Genomic DNA, 22,330 nt, shown 5'->3' with positions numbered 1-22,330 from the left:
TGGAAGTTACACTGAGGCTTTGAGCAGGTCCTGCCGATGCCATTTCAAAAAGAGTTAGAGGATCATACGTTCCGTCAGATTTTTTTTAATATGGCAACGCTACTTTTTTGCCTCGACTTTTGCACATCACGGCCCTTTCAGCTTGCGTATCGCTTGAAGTTACACAGCAATGGTTACTGCAGCGCATTTCCTCAGGAAGTGCTTGTGGTTCACCATGAAATACAAAATTGTTAGAAAACACCCACTGCTTTACGTGATCTTTTGATTAAACAAAGTTACATTTGTTAAAAAAGAATAACTCCCATTTAGCTATTTTACGGCAATTTCCTCAACGAGACATACACACACATAATAGTTCCATGCATGAATATATACATGTATGTGTGTAAAAAAGTAAGACAGGAGCACATCTTGAGAGGAGAAGCCATTGCTCTCAAACACAGCGTATATGTACAACAACAATTTTTAAGAGGTCCCAGTCAGCGGCTCACTGTTGTTCATACCTGGTTGAGGCGACTTATTTCACACTCGTAGTGTTCTTTCTTCCTCATCATTGAGGCATTCTTCTGCTTCAGGAGCTTGTTCTCTTCCTTCATTTCTCGGAGAGCTTCACTAAGGACCTTTGTTTCTTTCTGGGATGCAAAAATACAGAGAGATGCTGCTGAAATGCAGATGGAACCATTTTTCAAGAACAATTTTCAGAATATCTGCTGTCTGGCAGATGCCTTGCATTTTTGCTGTCCCAAACACAGCTGGGAAGGGAGGCAACAGGAAGGCGGATGGTTAGTAAAACCCAGATACGATAAAGCCTGTTGAAATAGTTTTGACCGCTCACCATATGATGAGACCAAGACAACACACCAGACTAAACCCCTGCTCTCTACAGCCTGCAGTCGCACAGAGGCATGAGAAAGCCGGCAGGCCAAGCAGATCGGTACCGTACAGGTGATCATCCCAAACCTGCATTACTCCTTACATACTCGTAGTGGAAGGCCAGGGCTAAACGCTGGTGGCGTCCCAGCCATTCCCAGTGTCATACAACATTAAAGACAGAACCATATCTCCCTATTGCATAGTCTGAGGGCTTTTTCCACTACACAAGAGACTGAGGCAGGTCTCAGCCTGCTCAAGAATTACACCAAGCTACCAAGCAAGGCTTAAAAATCCACTTTCTTTCACCTCATTGCAGTCGTTGACTTGACCCTTCTTAGTGCATGTGCCTACGCTGTTGCCACCCCAGCAAACTACCAGGTAGGTGTCCCTACTTGCAACAGGATTTACACACTAGTCTTCCGAGATGGGATTATAGGAATTATTAGGACAGATTTGTAAAACATTAAGTTTGATTCTCTTCTCTGATCACTTTCAATGTGGCTATTTTCAATTGACAGCGAAGGGAGCTAAGATCCAAATCAGCCCCCGAAGCAAACGGCACTGTGTAAGCTTCTCTCGCAGGGTAACGCATCCCTCACCCGCTTTTGCCAGACTGCCTTAAACCAAAGCTGTTTAAATATACAAAACAGAATGGCCCATTCTACAAAAAAAAAAAAAAAAAAAGAAAAAAGTTCTTCTGCAGCTGCTTTATGTGATTTAAAAAAAAAAAAAAAAAAAAAAAGAAAAAAAGAGATCCAACAATCACATGCACACGACATCATAGGAATGCTTCTTTTTCCATGCAACAGGCATCTCTCTGTGCAGCCAGCGACCAGGCATTTAAGGTTTGGGCTCATGAGAAGCGCATCACCGTGTGCTCACCGAGCCGCTGAAGAGCACCCTTGAGGAAACTGTTGCTTACGTGCGAGGTGGCTTTCTCTTCCTTTGTTCCAAGTTAGTTGCAACATTTCGTTTTAGCCAAAAACCGGGCAAGATTAGCAGGATGTCTTTGCATTAAGTACAGAAACGCAGCCAGCAGCAGCTAGCTCAAGCTGGTACGTATGTGTATGTTTTAAAATATTAAAGAAAAACAAACCACTAGTATCCATATAGACTTTTAGCTCTGCTCTTCTCTTCATCTTTGTCATCTTCTTTTCCTAGCTTCTAGCACACATCCTCCTCCTTGGAGGCTGACGCCTCTGGGAACAGGGCTATTTTTATAACTAGCGATTTCCAGTTTGTTCAGGTTTTCCAACCACCTGAATTCTTTTGTCTTATTGCTTCTTATTCGACACTGACTCTTAGGTTTTATGGCACCTAGGCTTCCCAGTGACTATGTTGGTCTTTGATTCCTGTCTATAGGTCATGCCTAGAGAGAACAAAAAAAAAAAAAATAATTAAAAAAAATCAATTAAGCCTCCAGAACAGTTTTCCTCTGAGGGCCATGGAGGACCTAGGGGACAGCTAAAAGTTCACGACGTTATCGTTCGGTGAGAGCCATCCCTCCAGACGCATTAAAAACAAATTAATAAATAAATAGCTCTGTAAGACAGCAGCAGCACGCAACCTGCGTTGTTTGGTGCTGCTGTTTTTCCTAAATGGCTCAGCCGAACACCCAGGGAACTGCCACTCTGAGTAAAGAAATTTAAAAGGTACCGTCAGGCTGCTGGGACTAGAGAAGCAAGTAGAGAATAAACATCTTATTACTTTGCTCTGAGAATTGTCCCGTACGGCCCAATCCCAGTTCCATGGCTACAGGGGCATAAGTAGAACATTTAAAAAAGAAAGGGTTGTTACCTTTCAAGAAAAGAAAAAAAAAAAAGTATGTACACACCCACACATATATATATATATAAAACCAAATGTAGGTATGAAGAATGACAGTTGCTACAGAGAAAAAAAAAAAACAAACCCTAAACCATAAAGCCCTAAAAACCTAATCTCGGTAGATCTGTCAGCTTGGGCCTCTTCTGCATTTGCTGAACTTGAAAGCAAGACGCCCGCTCACGTGCTTTCAGAGTTGAACATATCCTTATGCATTTTTCTGAATCTTCCCCTGGCGCTGCTGTTTCTTCATCCTGCCCTGTGGGCAGCACAGGATTAACTGGAGCTGGCGCAGCTGCTGACGCGGGCGTCACAATCCGTGTTGCTCATTCAAAAACCCTCTACTTTTAGCAGCTACCTCTGCCAAGGTGCAGATCTCCTGCATTCCTGCATGACATCCAAAAAGTACAGAAATTCAGAGTAAACAGAAGCACTTACTGGCCGAGTATATAATTTGTAAGGAAACTTCTGATCTAAGGCTGAAGTTCCACGCAGGTTAACCTGTCCCCATAAGAGAGTTTTGGATTATATTGTCATTTCGCTCATTATTCGTGTATGTAGTAAAAAAAATTGGAAGAGCGTACTGCTTATCCTTACCTTTTCAAAAAGGTAGCTAAGACTCTTTTTCACACCTATCATATATTAAAGGGCAGCCAGTAAAAACCTTAGTAAGACGAACAGGAAGATGGATTGTCTCGCACGGAATCCACGCTTGGAGCAAATACAGGCAGTGATCCAGCAAGTGCATAACAACACAGTTTGCTTTAAAACCTGTAAACAGTCCTATTGGTTGGAATTCAGGCACGTGCTTAGCTGAGACCGTATCGTAATTGATAAGCAAGTAAGATGAATGTTCTGCTTACGAGAATAAAAGCTAAGGGCTTTGCATTTCTTTTCCAGCAGCGGCTAGCTTAGGTCTTATCTGAGCCTGCAAGCGATGCGATTGCCGCTTGTTTTGGGGTTTGCTTCGTGTTATCAAGCGAATAGAGAAGCCCGACATCAGCCATCGGAGCGCCACCCAGAAAACACTCGCGAGAGGTTTTGAAGCGCGTGCCACCACGAAGCAGAATGAGAACAGGAAGCACCACTCCGCGGTGCTGATAAAAAGCTTACATACACAAAGTGTCGTGTATACATCGGGGATATATACATCAGTTGCTCAGGCTGGGGGTTTTACCGCGGCGGGAATTCAGCTTAGGGATCTAACTTCAGAGGCAAATGCCTACGCGAGTGCCTAAGGAGTCCTGCAAGAGGCGCCCGACCGCTCCCAGGGAGGGGTGAACGCTGCTCTAGAGCGGTCAGCCCCGGCACCTTCAGCCCTAACAACTGCGCCGACTCCATCGCTAATATTTACGGGGAGCTGAGATAGCTACCACCATGCGTATAAAAAGCCTGTATTGTCAACACCAAAAAGTGAGCGTCCGGAGCTGAATTCGTTCCTTCAAGTATTTATCGCCAAGCACTTTGTGCGACATCTGCCATGACATTCCCGTTCCATTTGAACTCACTGTACCGTTTCCGTTCACAAAGACATTCACCTTGAACCGAACAGCGAGGAAGGCAATCTCTGCAGTATTCGTATCAACCTGCTCTTTACACCCCTGCGCGCAGTAATGCCGTGCTCTCTGCTGGTTTCTATTGCAATGACTCTCTCTCTAGGTGCAGTTCTAGAACCCGCAGTTCTCTGATCAGACAGAAGATCAGCCACTGCCTCGGGGACAACGTTGAAGAGCGCTCCACACTGCAATCTCATCTCATGGCTGTGCAATGACCCACGCCCTGCCACTTGCAAGATGAGAAAGAGGAAAGGCAAGAGAGCGTTCGGCACTAAGCACAACCCGGGGAACAGCGCGCAGCCTCCTACCGCTTCCTGCAACAGTTTCTCTCTGCCCAGGGCTTGCGACCTCTCGCCTTCGGGATGCTGGTGATGTCTCTCTTCCTCCAGCTCGCCGACTCTCCTCTCCGACGCGTCCAGTTTCGCTTTCATTTCTGCCAGCTGAAAAGCAAGTGACAGGAGCACGGTGGGCTGACTGGGGACCCTGAAAGGCACAGCACCTCAAAGGCGCCTTCAAACCCTTTTGAGCTCCCAGCACATCAACGCAAAGGAGTGGATCCGGTTGCGCGTACAGTCCCCAGCCACTGACTTCCCCCTCTCCACCTTCAAGCTCCGCTGCTCTGTCTGCAGTGGAGCTCCTTAATGATCCTGGGCAAATTCCCTGTCGGTGTTAACCCAGTTGGGTCTTGCACCGCTTTGCTGCCAAAGGACAGCTACCATAGGTCTGTTCCTCCAAATGAATTTTCCATTTTAATGTGGTTTTTTTTTTGTTTGTTTTTTGGTTTTTTTTCCTCCCTTTTTGCAATTTGGACTCCTGCAGCACTGCGCAAACAAACGATCTAGCCAGAGGCATAAAAGGGTCCCGTATTAAATGAGGAAGAGCCATTTAAAATTCCTCTTCTCTTTGGGGAAGAAAAAAAAAAAAAAAAAAAAAATCAATCAAATAAATGATCCACTCTCCGTAAAGCTTAGAGGAAAACACGAGAGAGAAAATTTTCCTGATAAGCACGTGAGGCCATTCTGCAAAATTCCTTTTCGTAGAAGGAAACAGGAGGTGAGAAGTGTCAGAACCAACGCGGTTTTTGGAACACCAGGCAAAACCGTAAGCAGCCACCTTCACTAGGCAAAGGGAAACAAAGATGCCACGCAGCGGCAAGCAGGAATGAACGCCACGCCAGCATCAGCTTGACAATTACGGGTATAAAGAGGATTCATTTACAATTTATTTTTTTAATGAAAAGCTTTTGTACGGAACACTTTCTCAAAAGCAAAAAAGTCTCTCTGCTTACAGAAAACAGCCGTCGTGGAGGAATTAATCTGAGAGCTCCCTCATTACAGGGGGCCCCAGTGAGCTCCCAGGCTTCACGAGCCAGCCACAAGAGATGGGATGAGACCCAACGGCTACGGGATGATGCAGATCAGTGGCTGGGCACACCAGGTACCGCAGGCTAATTTTGCACTGAATTCTGCTCTGAAACGTGGGCAATTTTTATTTTTTTTTACCTCGTGGAGGGCATGAAGATCGCTGCTGTTATGTCCACCCCGGTCCCTACTATTTTAGAAACGCCCTGCTATTTTGTCCTACTGAAGGTTGTACACACATTAGCTCCACTTTTCTGCGATGAAGCTTTTTTTAATTTGTGAGCTAAAGACAAAGTAAACACGATGCCTTTCCCCCCTAAGATGTTTATTATGGCCATGGCTGGTTGGCATTTAAGCACAGACTTCACTATCTGCAGTTGGCATACATATTCCAATAGAAGTAGTCAACATTGTTACCTGTTTTTCGTAAAGCTGTTTCATACATCTAAATTGATGATCCCATTGCTTGTTCACCTCCAGAAGCTGTAATTATCAGGAAGTCACAGTAAATAACCCTTATTTCAACATTGTCAATAAATAAGAAATAGACTTGGCATTCTAATCCTCCAGCTACGAGCGTTCGCAACCTCCTCGTTCATCCGGCCAGTTCATTTCAGAGAAAGCAAGTTTAAGGTTTGGCAAGTTACGGCCCACCTGCCAGTGCTTTGGTATTTCAGTTAAAGGACTGGAACGTTCAGGAAGTAACAGTCGAATACACAAGAAGCAGCTACAGGTGAATCCTTTCCAACACTGTACAAATCCCCAAGACAGAACTGCTAAACGGCCAAGGACTTTCTTGTTAGTTTGCTTTAAGTTCCATAAACATAATTCCAATTAGAAGGTCCCTGACTTCAGACAAACGAATTGAAGACTCCTACTGACTGCCATCACTACTGGGTGCAAACCCCGCTTGGCTTTTCTCAGCACCACTAATCCAAGCAAGGGTACGCACGCAAGATGGGAAGGCTGGCCAACACCACGCATGTAAGTGGTAGGAGAGGAGTCAGCACGTGTGCATTTCTGCTGGAGAAAGCCAAATATACGTCCCTCTGAAGCATTTTGCTTTGTGGGATACAGGGCCACTCTTTAGGATGTTCAGCAAAAGAACAGCTTCCAGTTTGCTCCTACCCGCGACCAGGACACCACTGGCTACTACTCGCAGTGGTTCCTTGGCCTTTACAGTAGTCCTCATTTTAAAAAAAATCTGCCTTTTGTACTGTATAAATCTCTGCTCTTCTAGATTCATAGCCACGTTACAATAAGTCATCATTTGTTTTCAGGAACAGTTCTCCAAATAGAGCTCTCCCTTGCTTGGTAGAGAGAAGTAGGACGATAGGAACTAATTGAAACATAATTTTAAGCACTTGCACACTTGGGCTGTGAAGAAATGTCTCCACACAGAAATCACAGACACACAACGTCCCCACATAGAAATTGTCTCACAAGAGCACAGGATGAGATTCCCACAGGAAAAACGTAGGCCTTGCTGGGCTGAGGGGGGTAAAACCAACTGCAGCATAAACAGCGTAACAGTGATGACACGTTCAGTGATTCCTGCCCCAGCCATATTAGTGATATTGTAATGTCTGTCTCGGAGGTCATAGCTGTAAAGGTTAAGGGTAAATTAAGATTACCTGGCGTCTCTGTCTTTCCAGTGACACGATCTGTTGTTCCAGAGAATTGCCTGCCATAGTGTTCTTTTTGGTCAGTAATACGTGCCTTGACTGGAGAAAAGAAATGTTCAAAAAGGAATGCTTTCAGCATCCTCTCTTCGAGTCAAGATTATCATACAAAGCTCCCATCCACCACGCCACGTGCACGTAAAGAAACCGAAACAGCAACATTTTCTTACATTGCATTTGTATTTCAGTACCTTTACACCTGCTGACAGCAGACTCTGAAGCACAGATCTGCTTTAACCCTGCTTAGCCTGTGTTTTAATTGAAGCATTCTGCAAACGGACACTGAAATAAATAAAGGAAGATCTATTTGTACCATCTGAGACACAGAAGACAAAACAGGATTTCAATTATCTTACAGATGGTAGTACAAACAAGTAGTACAAGCCACAAGAGTTGAGCATAAGTTGAAGTGGGCGTAAGTAATTCCCTTCATTTACAAGAACTAGAACAATTAGTAGCGTTGCCCGTGGTAAGTGCTTGCAGGCCCAAGGCAATAAACTTGAGCACAATGGGTTCAAAACAAGCAATACAGAAAATGAATAGGCAATTTGGAGTAATTAGGAAATCAGTCTGCAATTATTCCTTTAAAAAAAAAAAAAAAAAAAAAAAAAGTGTGGTGTTTTGTCTATGCAGGACAGCAGCGACTAAATCCTCATTTTTATAATGGCAATATCATAGATCATAATTTCCAAGAAGTTTCTATGGAGCGTCATGAAAACAAACATGTGATCTATTAGACATATATAGATATACCTACGCATCAAGAAAACTGTACCGGAAAAAAGATACATGCTCGTAAAAATAAACCATAATATGTTCAGATACCTGGTCAGGGTTTTTTTTTTTTTCCACCTAAATTCTCAACCGATATATGAGAAACTAGAATAAAAGTGTGAGCACTTCTGAGGTCTTAAATCCCCTGAAATAATATTTATTTTTTTTTTCAGCTAGAGAATTTAATGCCAAATGCCAATGAAGAAGATCAAAGTACAGTTTTGTTGTGTCTTTCCACGGGCAAAAATCCTGACCACGTATTTGCCCCGTGGCCAGTCCTGCTGAGCTCGAACGTGGAGCACTTGACTTCCATGCCAGAAAACACTTAATCCCTCCTCCTGTAGAAGTTCATCGACATGTTTAACGTAAAGTATCTGAAGCAATTACCTGGAATTCAACGGAGTTATTCATGCATTGAATTGTTTTTGGAGTCTGGGCCTTAGGCACGCATTTAAAAGCATATTTATAGAGTCCTATCAAAGTGAATAGGACAAGTCACAAATCTAACCACTATATATACACTTGGCACCGACTGGCCCAAATGCTGCTTGCAGAAGTTGTTGGGTAACTGAAATGAACCACTTTCTACCCTTTGTACAACAAATTAAATTGACAAGATGCTTTTTGGGGAAAAAAAACCCAAACCAACAACAAAACACTAGGGAAGGTTTTCTTTCTAAGAATGCCGTATCCAAAAATACTTCTAACGCTTCCTTCTACTCCTAAACAGCGTAAATCATTCAGCCCAATCTACTGGAACACCAAAATGAACCCATAATTGCCGATCTACAAAGTGACACGCACGGTCCCCGCCCCAGCTCAAGCCATTCCTGTTAATCAGAGAGCGCTTCGGAGGAGGGCCAGAACAGTCACTTACTTCTAGTGGGTCTGCTGGGGCTTCCATGTCACTCACACCTGCCCACATGCATCCAAGGTGGCCTTGAGCATTTGTTTCACTACGGGTCTTTGGAAGAAGAAGAGCAACGAAACAGATATTTTACAGTGGCTAAAGGAGCAGGAGAATCGCATTAAGACCCAGAAGGTCCGTGAGTGCTGCCTGTGGAAGTGGCTGAGGTTCAGAAATAAAGGGCGGAATTCTGATTTTTAACCTTTTCCTCCTTCCCGGCTGGGGCTTCCCAGAAGGGTTGAAGCACACTGCCTATGACTAATATGCCGGGCAAGGCGGCACTCTGCTTAGCGTGCATGTAAATCGCAATCGACTGGCCCCGAGAGAGGAAGTTGCATGTGTAAGGGAAGGAAGGTTATGTTTTTTCAGTAAATAAGAGGACAGGGTTTTCTATCCCTGCTCCCAATTGTAACAAGGGACTTACGTGAGTACGACAAGTATTCAGTGACACTACGACAGCGTGAACTATCACGATCGAAAAATTAGCGAGTCGTGCTTACGAAGGAGTAATAGCTGTTAACAGCTACGGGGAAGAGCGCACCTACACGAACCCCACGGCGTTTAGGGGAAAACCGTAACGGGAAAATTGATTTACTTTCCCCGAAGAAAAGCTACACAAAGTTGAAGAATGACAGGTGGTGCTATTCTTCTCCAAAGGGCGACGTATTTGCAGTTCTAGTACTCACCTTACGTAAGCATGGATCTAGCTTCAAGCTACTCAAGTTTTCACTTGAGTACTCAATGGACCCAATACTTCAAACTTGCGTCTTAGTTTTGAGTTTGGAAAAAGAGGTTAACCTTACCGAGCCAAAGTCACAGGAAAGACTAGCAAGGAAAAAGCTTCCACAGACTTCACACACGAAGCCAGGACAAAACGGAAAAGCGCAAAGTATTGTCATCTTCAGTCTTGGAATTCAGAATAATGATGGATTTGAGAAGGAAGCATGAAAGAAAAAATCGTTTTCCTTATTGTGGAAAGATCCCTGGATCTGAGGCGTTTTCAGCGGGGGCAGAGGTTGCTTATTTCCTTTTCAAAGAAGGGAATGAATGAAAGCTAGCCTGTCAAATTTGACATAAAATAATATAACTCCGTGGGAGTTCATTCGATTTCCAAAAAAAGGATTTAGACAAAGTAAAGTAATCCTGGGAAATGCTGTAACTTAACAGCCACATTCCAGATCTCTCATTCATAACGTGTGACTAAGCAACTCCTCTTTTGCAAGACACAAACCACAATTTGGAAGAAAGCTCCTGCTTTATAATATTTGCATATGAAATATATCCTCCCTACCCTGTAGTTCTTTTTATTTTTTCCTGGTTTGTTGAGCGGCTGGAAAACTCGTGGGGTATAGAGAGAGAAATTAAAACCTAAATGTTATTTTAATAAAGACATTTTACATTATACATCGGAGTCATCCAACCCATTAGAAAATTAAAGAATTTCATCTTGTACCTATACCAAAACCAGTCTTTGAGCAAACCAAGGCTTACACCTAATGACTTCAAAGCTCTTTGTGGAAGCAGGCAATAACCCTATTATACACACAAGGAAACAGGCCAACTGAATGCTAGAGGTCGCCCAGAGGTTAGCGCCACATCAGAGAATGATGATGTCGCCTTTCACCCACGGTCTCTCCATCTGCCTGGCACAGCCACGTCTGCAGCATCCACTAGCAGGCTGTCGCTGCGTAACCATGTGTCCTGACTCTACCGAAGTTCGGGCGCACAAAGAGTCAAGAGTCAGCTGCTGAAGGAGAGGGTACTGTCACTAGACACAAAACGGCACAAACGGCAATTATTTATTGCCTTCTCACAACGTCCCGCCACCTTGCGCTGGCCTGGTACTGTCCTATAGATTTTTATCCGCCTGCAGAAGAGGAGGCACCCTTTTAGCTCTTCCTTTTCAGGGTTATTTATATTTTCAGGGTTATTTTCAGGGTTTTTATACAAAATGTGACAGACTAGAAATGAGATGAAGTACTTTGCAGTGCCTAGCTAGGCAAGCTTAGCACTCGTACAGCCAACGCTGATGCCCCTTCGCACCATGCCTAAAGCCAAATTGCCTTTTAAGAGATTTGATAGGAAATACGTCTCGAGGGTAACAACATGCGGCTCAGCTGGGCCAGCAGCTCGGTGGAAGACGGGTTCCTTGCTCCTTCCCTCGCAAGCGCCTTTCTGTACTGATTGCCACGTAAGAACAGCACGGGGTATTGGAAAAAAGAGCATGTCTGAAATCTATACGAACAGAGAAAACGTCAAGGAGTAGGGAACAAAAGCTCAAGCTCTTCAGAGGCGGTGGCGCTCTTCCAGCAAAAACTAGGAGGGGTTGAAGCAGAATTGTTGCCTCTCTCTGTGAGAACAGTTAATAGCACTGAAAAGAAAGACAAGGAGATGACAACATTCATTTTCTTTGGTATTGTGGAGACAAAGACAGCACACTTGTTTATCACTCTACTGCCACACAACGAAGAGCCGCTTAGTTGTGCAGCAGCACTTCAGAAGCCTGAGATATATAAAAATCCTTGAAAGGAGGACTCTTTTTTTTTTTTTTTTTTTCTTTTTTTACAACTATCAGACTTCAGAAGTCAAAAAGAGAAAACTATTTTTAAGGCATTTATACTTGATTTGAAGCTATTGAATCAAATACGCAGTTTTAAATTGCCAGGAGAATTGCAGTTTAAGGCCAGACTGTAAATGCAGCCGCAAACCTAAAAAACTGTTTACAGATCCAAGCAGATGTTCAAAAGGCTGCTAAAATTTTCAAGCCTGCAAAACGTAACCAGACCAACTAAAGATTTTGGAGGAAAATTTGTCCCCGTGCTACGCAGCCACAGGGAACTCCACAGGAAGCAAAAACAATAGCTGAAGAGGGTGGCTACGAAGCGGGAACAGGTCTGCACAAAAAGCCAGGCAAGTAAACTTTGAAGAAAACTCAGACTTAGCAGCGTTGTCCAAAGGCAAGGCCGCGTATGTTTGCTAGGTGGTGTCACTCTCTTGCCACAGACAACTAAAAAAAAAAAAAATATCAGATTTTACCGTGGTGTGCCGCTAACGTGCAAAATCAAGACTTGCTAAACGTGATGTAACGGCAGTGACAAACCGGTCAGCAAGTTTTATAAATCCCTATCTAATTGCTTGCATGAGCATTAATTTCCCATATTATTTAATCTCTTCCTCTTTAAATGAGCAAGTCAGTCTGTGTCATGGCATTTACCGGTTACACTGAACAAAAAAAAAAAAAAAGCTCATGAGAAAACACGACTGCAGGGAACAGTCTCCGAGGGGAGAAATACACACTTGGCAACCTCTTACAGTATAATTGCCTCTGATTTCTCCATAAACACGTGTAAAACCACATCATAGTCTGCGGCGGACAAAACTGCGTTACTGTTCATAGCCTCCCTAAAATACACAGACATACGGGCCTTCACCTAGCTGGGGTCCACCTCACGTTCTAGAGCAAGAGTGTTAGTAACTTACGTTCTCTTTTCATCCATTTCTAAGCCCTTACTTCTACTTCCACTCTCTCTCCAGGAAGTTACTTCCTTCGCACGTTCCTTCTACCCATCCCAAACGAGGAAACAAAACGCCATTACCGCTGCTGCTGGGCTGCGACCTGTAACTGTAGCGTCAGCCACCACTAAATGTAAACAGACTTTTCTTTACGTTTAAGCATCGTTCGGGTAAACGTGGAAAACAAAGGAGAGAAACAGAGTAGAGTCTGCTCTCTGGAAGAGCACGCGAAGTTCGGTAGCTTAAGAAAATGAAATTAATACAACAAGAGTGATCGTTTTCTGTCTTTGGCGAGCTGATCAGATCTGGCTCCTCCCAGAAGGATGGTTGATAATTTCTTTTCTCTGTGTATTATAAAAATGCTTCCTTAACGTCCACATGAGCCCTTGGCTTTCGCTGCTCTCTCTTTTACAGTGACTGATCCAAACGTGATTAAATGTATGAAGAAAATGTTATAGCGAGCAGGTTTGCCTAATAGTCTGAAGCCTTCTGTTAACGTCTGTGAGTTTTCATTTAAGACATTTAAATTCTCTTAATCAGCACGAATTCTTAGCAAGACTCAACTTTCTCCCACTCTTCACACTCCTTTTTTCCTCTCCGTTCATACTCACATACTAAGCCTACGAAGAAACATCCTCGCCATTTATGATTTTTGTCCACGCTAGAGGCAGTGGTGACAGAAGAGGATTGGCCATGTGTTTTTCAGAACTCATCAGGCAAGCTCTGATCGTTACGACAGGTGGTACCAGAGTTCTCTTTCATTTTTGTTCACAGCTGTCTTGGGGCCAAGTGGGAAACATCCTTTCTTTTATGGCCATCAATTTGAGCACACTCAGGGAGAATTAAAAAAAAAAAAAAAGAAAAGTTTCAGGTACTTCGGAACATGGCTGCCAGGAACGCCTGGCAGGGAGCTGGGAGCCAGAAGCTCCTGTTGAGAGACTGCTGTGAGGAGCAGGAAGAAGCATGTCGGCTACGAGGTGTGGAAAAAGCTTCCCGGGAAGCAAATGGGACCGGGCAGGGATTGCTGCCCATCAGAAATGCACCAAGTTAACTCCCAGGCGGCAGCACACAACCCCAGCCGCGAAGGCAAAGTGGGCTGAACCGCTTAGAAGCCTTTTATTAATTTCTATTCTATTTCTATGATATTCTGTCATTAGTAGTAGCTTCGAGGTTGTGTGTGTGGGGGTAGTCTCCCTGTTTAAAAATTCAGAATTATTTTAGTTTGTATTCTAGGAAGACCTGACCTTTCTGAGCGTAAAAGCCTTTTAGTCATCTTCGGGACGCTTGCAATGGGAGCAAAATCAAAGCCTCGGAGCTGTGGCCAACACTGAACTCTCTCACAAGCATCAGCATCACAAGAAGATAAAAGTTCTCATTTTCAGCATGCTGTATCTTTATTCTGGGAAAGGCTCCTGTTAAAGGACTACAAAATAGGCACTCACAAATTAAGATAACAAAAGCCACTCAACACTTCCGAAAACTCTGTCTGTTCAGTAACTGCAGCGAAACCAAGAACCATTAAAAGGCTTGATTCAAGAAAAAGTGAATCTTTCCTTGATGACGACAAAACGGACTAGATATACTTGGGGAAAAAAACAAAACAAACCAAAAAACAACCAAACAAACCAAAAAAACCCAACCAACGCAGAAGAATCTACCTCTTCCTGTCTAAACCTGGTCCGTGCACTTCACCCAGAGACGCGTGCTAGAAAGGGATTTTCCCTCAAGTCTGCATGTCAGCATCAACCTTTTGCACTTGCTCCGACAGAAAAATACATGCGGATGTAAATTTGTGCCTTAATATGGGGGAAGCACGTAAAATTAGAGCAAGACGTAGAAAGCTACTTATTTTGGTTGCTATTCCTCCCTTCCTATTCGACAGCTTTATCCGCCCTCACTGCCTCCAAAACACACCCTTCTTGGGTGTAAAATCTTGATGAGGCCCTAAACGTCCTGCAAACACTCTGCATGAGTACTTTTTAGTAATATTTGTATTTTGACGCGTAATCTTTAGTCTAGCTTATGCCAGTTGAACGTCATCAGCTTTATACTTAAATTTGAAACGAGAAAATGCTTTTCTGCGTGATAAGAAACGCCTGTCTTTGATTTCTTATATTAAAATAGCAGATTTCTTGATCCTTTTGGCCTCGATTTCCCCCCCTCTGTAGAAAATAGAACAAGGGTCCCTTTCCTTCCCGAGGCACGTCTCGAGGACAGGCGTTGTCACAGATGCTGGCCTCTGCAGGACTGGAGCTCGCAATCCTTCTCAATTACATAAAGTCCTGCTCCACATCGCAGCAGTAAGCGATGTTACAGAAGACAGGGGGAACAGATCCGTAGATGTGCATTAGAAATTATCAGTTGTTCTAATCAGTAAAACGTTTAAGAGGGGAAGCATCGTATGTTTGCCTTTTTCGGTCAATGGCTCTAGCAAAAGCGAACATAAACTGAGAAGAGCTTAAATCAGTGTTAAAATGACGACTCCACACAAACGTCTCGCCTCTCATTTCAGCTTAACACTTAAAAACCCCCAGACGGTTCGCTCACCTAGACAAGCTACGTAGAGGGACACAGGCACTCACACCCCTTAGATTAGACCAATAAACCGTAGGTGGGTGGCAGGGACTCAAGTACACCAACGGGCTCTAATTGCTGTGACCTGCCCGTAAGGATGTTTCTCTAATCTCCTGGCTCTTTCCCCTCTCCCGGCGCGGGGAACACAGCATCGTGACAAGCTGCAATTAAACTACTACGGATAAAAGAATCGTAGGACGAAGGACGCGCTCAGGATTAGTCCATTCTGCAGACCCGCGTTTGCTCTCTCTCAAATATTTGCCTGTAAAACCACAATAATATTATATGTCTTTATGGAAACAAAATCCTGGTGAAAAAGGGCATTTGTTTACAGACGTTTCCAGATAACCGTCTCGAAAGTGATTTAAGCTCAGAAGGAAATGCCATTTTGCAGTGTGCAATTTACATTCGTCACTCCAGAAAAAAAAAAGTTACAGAATAAAAATGACTTGCTGGCTCTGCCAAAGAACTTCCTAGTGAATGACCAACACTATAGGGAAGGGTACACTTTTGTTTCATTATTCAGTTTTTCCCAATTCCTAAATACAGAATTTTATCCTCTTTCCAAGTCTAAATCAGCATTCAATTTCATGAACTGGCATTTTATGGGTTTTTTTTTTAATACTATTTTATAACCTTTGTAACTTGAAAGCATATAGTAGGTTTGTTAAAAATATTACGTCATTTTCGAAAACACACGGTCCGATACAGGTACTCCTAGCATCGCATGCTGAGGTTGTTGGAGCTTCTCATCACAGCTGTCACTCACTTGAAGTCCAAGTCAATAACCAGCCAAGGGAAACGCTGTTCGACTTAATTACAAGCATAAATAAAATATAGCCAGTATATTTCTAGGGCAGAAGTATTTCTCCTTTAAGCTATGCAAACCACACACACGGATCTTTCAAGGGCAAACAAGCGCTATAAATGCAAAAGGCGTAAAAGCACTGCAGATGAAATACTGCCACGGTATTCTACATGGAGCGCTGAAGCACTCTACGGAAACCGTTGAGGTGAGCACATCCTTTCTTTTTCCTTCCCACATCCACCAGATCCTTTCCTACATCCCCGTCCGTTGGCGAGAGGCTCACACGGGGGACCAGGTGTTTCCACAGGCCATTTGTGGCTTGCTCCCCTGCCCTATAGTTTCGTAGCTCGGTGCTGCTTGATTCTGCACTGACTTCTGTTTCGCAGCGCTTATTCCTGCCCTGAGGCTGGGAATCCCCCTTCCTTCCCGTGGCTTCTCTCTCTCACTGTTTCTAATCCCACCGCTCTGACCCCGGGGCATCTCTTTAGGCTCCGCTCAGTTTCATGCCCCGAGGTCATGAGTCATTTTGGAGATGGTGGTTTACACGTGAAAGGAGCTCTGTGTAATTTCGGCTTTCATAGACAAGAGTCATCTCTCCTTTTACCTCCTCCTCAGTTTCCTGCATCAAGCATCGGGGCACAGCCTTCGGAGCTCTCCTCCCCCCCCACCTCGCGGCGGAGTCACACAGGCAGGTAAGCGTGTCACGTCCCTTGCAGGTGGATGGCATTCGTCACTCCTCTCACTCCTCCCTTTCCCAGTTTGCAGAACACAGGCATTTCCTTTTGTCCTTCCTATTGCCCGATAAAAAGCAGCTTGCTATTTCAGCGCAGAGGAGGGAAACCGAGAGAGGGAAACATAGAACAAGTTTCTGTCATGCTTGTTAACCGCTGCTTCGCTGCAAGGAAAGGCGACCAGCTTAGCAGGTGGCTTAAGATTTTCTCTTTGTAGTACCACAGAAGTGTGGGTTTGAATCGCCGTTTTTCTTCTCCTTTCTTCCTGTTTATCTAAAAGCCCTTCTGACACTCCCAAAGCTCTTTGTCCCCCACACCTCAGTTAAAGCAGAACTACCAAAAGCAGCAACGAAAATGTCAGTGCTCTTGGGGTATACAGTTTTGTGGACCTGCGTTATCCAACAGGCACATCTGGCTACAGAGGGTGGCCCGTTGGATAATCAGTGGATTTAGTCAACCTTTTAAAGCACTCTAAAACACAGCTTCTCGCTCAGTCTTCCTCATACCAGAAAGTAGCCGTATCAGAAAAAAAACCAAACAACCAACTATTGTGTAGCAAATTCATTGCATCATTTCAGAAATCAAAAAGTTTTCATGCATAATCAAGTCACCCGGGGAACATCCCCTGAATGTTCCTTCCTGGCAGATAAACATTGCAAAAGCAGACTGCGTTTACCTTAAGGGAACATGAAGTGCTCTGAGCGTTGGGACTCTCTTGGGCAATAGGTTCAGGGTCCTGCCGCGACTGGTAAGTGTTATTCTTCTCTATCAGGTTCCTTATTTCAACATCAAGCTCTTCACTTTCGCACCTGCTCAGAAAGAAATCGCAACGTTAAACTGTACAGCGAAACTTGAAGCGCAGGGAATGTAAATTTGTCTTTTGAACGTGACAAGGCAGACAGCAGAGCTAGTCCTGCGTGGAGCTCCTGCCCCCTTACTCCCTGGTACACCATCAGAGAGCGCTACAGCAGTGTCACACAGGCGATCTCTAAGTCCTCTGTGACAGAAATTCACTCACTTAAAATCTTTAAACAAGCGCTCTTTAGGAATTTCACTACCTTGCGTCTACAAAATCCAAGTTGACCCTTTGGGGGATTATATGAAGACTGTCGTTTGCCCTCAACCCCACCCACCCACCGTTTCAAGAATTTTATATTCAACTTTAACGACCATGCAACTGAAATGGTTAAATTGAACTCCAAAATTAGGTGCTCAGTTCACAAAGTTTTTTGATGGCACGCTTTATTTGCTCTAACACTTCATAATAGATACGTCGAGGTGCATTTTATACTTCCTGAAAGTTCCTTTTAAAAACATCCATATCTTGTAAAAATTGCTCTGTTGAGAACACTAAGATGATATTCATTTGGTGGGAAAATCCGCTTCTTTCATTCTCTCTGCTAAGGACACACAAGACTTGCTCCAAATTTGCCGAACTAACTAGCATTTAGGGCTGATTTACTTGACGCACGGCAATGGTGGAACGCGACTTCCAGAGAACGGACTGAGGCATAATTAAAACAAACCCCCCAAAAAAGCCCCTAGATCCAACCCAAGTTTTCAAGAAATACTCGTGCCTTTTGAAAGCTCAGACCTTCGTTTCCTAATCGGCTTAAACCAACTCACATGTATAAGTAATGCATGACCAGGAAGCAAACTGCAAGGCCCAAAAGCATTACCGACCTCTTACAGCAAGATCACCTCTCGATTTAGGCAGAAAATACTAAAGTCTTCATTTCAACTACCAGAAAACCCGAAAGCACGAGAATTTGTCACTCATACTTGTTGCAGCTTAGATAAGCAATCCACCGGGACTGCACGGCAGGTTCTGAGGAAACTTTTTGGAAGGGCCATCGATAAAATTACCCAACAAACCAACCCATCTGTCCTAATCCTAAGAGTAAATAAGCATAGCAAATTTCACGCTGATAACATAAAACCATTCATTTTATGCTTGATATTTACCGCAGAGAGGCTGTAACAGAAATGCCTTCATTAAGCATGACCGCAACGTTACTTGTAGGGGTACTACAATAAAATACCGATGGTGGCAAACAAGGACAAGTAAAATTCAGGAGCTTTTTTCTGACTTGCCACCTAGTAGTTGGCCAAGCTGGAATTCCATGGCAGTTTCAGAGTTGCCCCGAAGCCTGCCTGCCCCCGCCCCCCAAAAAAAACAAAGTTTCATGGCAGAAACAAGATAACTTGGGTGCGTTTCAAGAGGTAGACCTTATGGCATAGGGAAATAGGACTTTGACATGAGGAACCAAGACGAGGAGGTTTTAGCACTGGAAGGTCCTGAAGCACTAGAACACCTCGCGAAGAAAACTACAGAAGGAAACCAACAAACCCGGTGAAAGAAATCCAGCCCTTTTCCAGCTCACTAAATATTGCCAAATCCTGGATAGACCAGCACGGGTGCCACTTTTTCTTTTTTTAAGTGATTCTGCGCTAAGGTCCCAGGCAGTGAACCTCAGGCGGCAGCGGGACCAAGCGCTCTGCTTAAGAGCCTTCATTTTTAATCAACTACATAACGCAAACTTCGCACCATAAGCAGCAACACCCCTTTTCTCTCAAGTGCACTTATAAACAGCATCTTGAGCTCAACTCGGACTCCCATGCCTGACCCAGCCTAAGACCGCTCTGCGTAACAGAATTGGATATTCGCTGTGCAGAGCGTTTGGTGCTTTTGAGGATGCTTGGAAGGATTAAAAAGCTGCAGCACAGAAGCAGTCACTCATCATGCGGTCCTAGGAAAAGTGCATGAGATTATATTTACGTAGCGAGGGAGAAATTATTGTTGCAGCCTCCTTAGAGCCCTGGAAATGTGGCAAAAAGAAGGGAGAGGGGTCAAGTAAAAAGCGAGGCGAAATGTTACTGAGCAGTTATTGAGAGATTCAGGACAGAACTGCTAAAACCACAAGCCAATATTTTCAGACTGAGCTTCCAAATCTTCTCTCTCTTTTTTTTTTTTTTTTTTTTTCGCTTTTATCTGTGCTTAGGCAACCAACCAAAGGTAAGCTAATCGCTCTCCTCTTTCGTTGCTCCACACACCTCCCGCGTGAGGTCAGTCGAGCAACCAGGTTACTGCTTGGCTGAGAGAAAAGGCTCCGGCCTACGTGTGGCTTCTGGTAAAGGGTGTTTTGCTTTACTGCCCGGGCTTGCAGTCGCGCACCCTGCTCCAGCTGCGGCAAAGCCAGCTGAAGAGTTTAACTCCCCTACAGCCCCAGCCGCTTTCCCCCTTCGCTACCTCTCTACTGCAAATTGCTCTCCCCAACCGCCAGCACAACCCACTCACCCGGCTCGGCTTAAAATGGTCAGGGTTTCCTTAAACTCTTTTTTTAGTAAAACAAAGCAGCTTAGAGTAAAACAACTGTTCAGAATAAAGGAGCAATGTCTAGGCGTGGTCCTGAGGATGGTAAAAGATGGGCAGCGATTCTCCAGCAGGAGCGCAGCAGCAAGTATTTAGGCTGGCGGCACTCATCTCTGCTGCCGGTTCAGCCACAGTGAGAGGAGATGTGTGACCACAGCCTCCTGAGATCAGAGCACGAATCAAGCTGGGAAATACCCTACAAAGATGGTGGGTTGGCTTTAAATATCTCTTTTCAGCCAGGAAGCGTTCATTCTTCTGCTCTGCTGCCTGCAGTTTGTCTTACGCCGTGGCTGTAAGTGATGCTCACCTCTGGCTGCTCCCACCCTGCATCCCCGCATTCTCCTTTCCAGGCTTAGGAGCACCTGGGCAAGAGCAGGGACCAGCTGTGCCTGGGTAACAGAAAGGGAACCGCAAAAGACGCAAATCCCTACGAACTAATTGCTGCTCTGTAATATCTACGTGTTTTGACATTGTCAACGGAGGTCTGAAAATTCCTCAATTGACTGGACTTCTCACTCCGTTTAGTCTTCCCTTGGTTTTTAGACTAACGTCTTCTGAACAGAAACTATTACTCCGTTTATCTGTACTGTAATGTTAGCCGCTTTGGTAACTGGAAGGATATATACATAGTGATGTAAAACGTTAATCATAGCTGGTGTATAGATCCATTTTAGAGCCCAGACTTTCCGAGCACACAGATGATCCGAGCGCTTGCATATGTCTTCAAGAGACTGGTGATGGGGAGCTACCCCCCAAAACCACCGTTCTTGGTGGGTACCTGAGCTTTCCCTGGTGAGCTCTAGAGGGCACACGGCAATCAGCTTCTGCAGAAAGCAATTTTTTTTCCAAAACCGCTTTTGGTTTTGTGAAGTTCACAGGTATGTTTCCACACCATTAATATCCTTACTGTTCCAGGCGGTTGACAACAAGTTTTCTAAAATTAGGTATTTTGGGGTTTAATAATTAAATTGTGCAAATAGGCAATCTGTTAGAAAAAAAAAAACACCCACAGAAAAATGAAGTCCATTCAAATTTGGGAGAAATAGGTTTTTTATGTCTTGTAAAATCCATCACCAGAGAATATTAAAAGCATTTTCCTGTGGTCGTATGGGAGGAATTATATCCCTTCTATGTGCAAAACCTTTCTGAAGTATACGGAGATGCGAAAAATACACAACTCATCCTACTTACGTAGCATGCTATGATTAATGCAGAAGCCAATAAAAGATCAGAATATTAACTCCTCTTTGTAAACGTTGAGTTAGTTGCTAAATTTCCTTTTCTGGGAAAATAAGTCCCTTCACACAGAAGCAGAAGCCACAGAGACAACGAAGGAAGCTGGTCTCCCAGCATAAGTTTTAGCAGCTTGCAGGAAAAGGAGAGAACCTGACCTTACTCATAATTCCCACGTCGTATCTGAAAAGTAGTAGCCAATATTCTTCTGGCCGTGTCCTCCAAGGATAAGAAGTTAGGGCTGTTTTGTTTGGTTTGCAAGCTGCCATATCCACGCAGGATTTCATTGCTAGAGACTAACTGCGTGCCACGTGAGAGGTATTTTCATTTCTTCCACATATTCACCCACCTGCCTTTAAAATGCCTTTCAGTTGTTGCTCTACGATACATCTTTGCGCCGTTTCAATTTCTCGGCTCTATCGGCTTTTTGTAATTAATTGTCTAGAAACGGTCGCATACTTTTTACAGCAATTCAGTTTTTCAGATAGGCAGGAGCCAGAACAAAAATCGTGCCCAGTACGTGAATGAAACTGAAATTCCTACGCAGGTCGGTGCCACCCGGCTAAATAAACCATGCTGGCCTGTCTGTCCTCACAGGGTTAGGCAGCGAAGTGCCGGTTGTACGCGCGCAGGGAATTTGATTTAATTATGCACGTAACTGAGACAGAGCAAAACCTATATTTGGCCCAAAACCGTCACGGAAACCAGAATATGATGGCCCCAGAAAGGAAGTGCGAGATGCGGACATCAGTGGCTTCTAATGGAGTCAAGGGCACCCCAACGCAGGCTGCCTTATCCTGTCGGGAGAAGCAGCAGAAGATGGAACAACTCCAGCTAACACACGCTTTCATAACGGAGCAGCCACCAGTTCAGCTCCGGACGGTCTGCCCCAAGCTCTGTTGATGAGCCACATGCTTTGGGCTTGTAGCAGCATCGATTGATGGCCGAGAAATACACGTTTATCAAATAGCCAGGTACAAGCCCCATGCAGAGTCCCATCTGCGGCTGGCACCGTTTGCGAGCTCTTGGCTCTCCCTGGTTTTCACTGGAAACCGGCATTATTACTAACGGCAGTTACGTGGCAACAACGGATTTACCTACATCATCTCCCAAGGCATTTA

At 44.3% G+C, this 22,330-nt stretch overlaps 1 protein-coding gene across 4 annotated transcripts in view; it reads right to left on the bottom strand.

The window, feature by feature from the left end:
* Positions 1 to 22,330, bottom strand: part of TNIP3 (TNFAIP3 interacting protein 3) — a 63,471-nt gene that overhangs the window by 19,483 nt on the left and 21,658 nt on the right. For all 4 annotated transcript variants that reach the window (XM_063337090.1, XM_063337087.1, XM_063337089.1 and 1 more), the window contains exons 3-7: positions 17,280 to 17,412; positions 7,249 to 7,338; positions 6,032 to 6,097; positions 4,562 to 4,693; positions 504 to 632 (exon numbers count right to left, since the gene is read on the bottom strand). In XM_063337090.1, coding sequence (XP_063193160.1) covers positions 504 to 632; positions 4,562 to 4,693; positions 6,032 to 6,097; positions 7,249 to 7,338; positions 17,280 to 17,412 — 550 coding nt within the window. The remainder of the gene's footprint in view (positions 1 to 503; positions 633 to 4,561; positions 4,694 to 6,031; positions 6,098 to 7,248; positions 7,339 to 17,279; positions 17,413 to 22,330) is intronic.

Source organism: Chroicocephalus ridibundus, chromosome 5 (assembly GCF_963924245.1).
Source record: "Chroicocephalus ridibundus chromosome 5, bChrRid1.1, whole genome shotgun sequence".
Classification (NCBI taxonomy): Eukaryota; Metazoa; Chordata; class Aves; order Charadriiformes; family Laridae; genus Chroicocephalus; species Chroicocephalus ridibundus.
The sequence above is the reverse complement of the archived record's forward strand: the minus strand, read 5'-3'. Positions and strand labels throughout refer to the sequence as shown.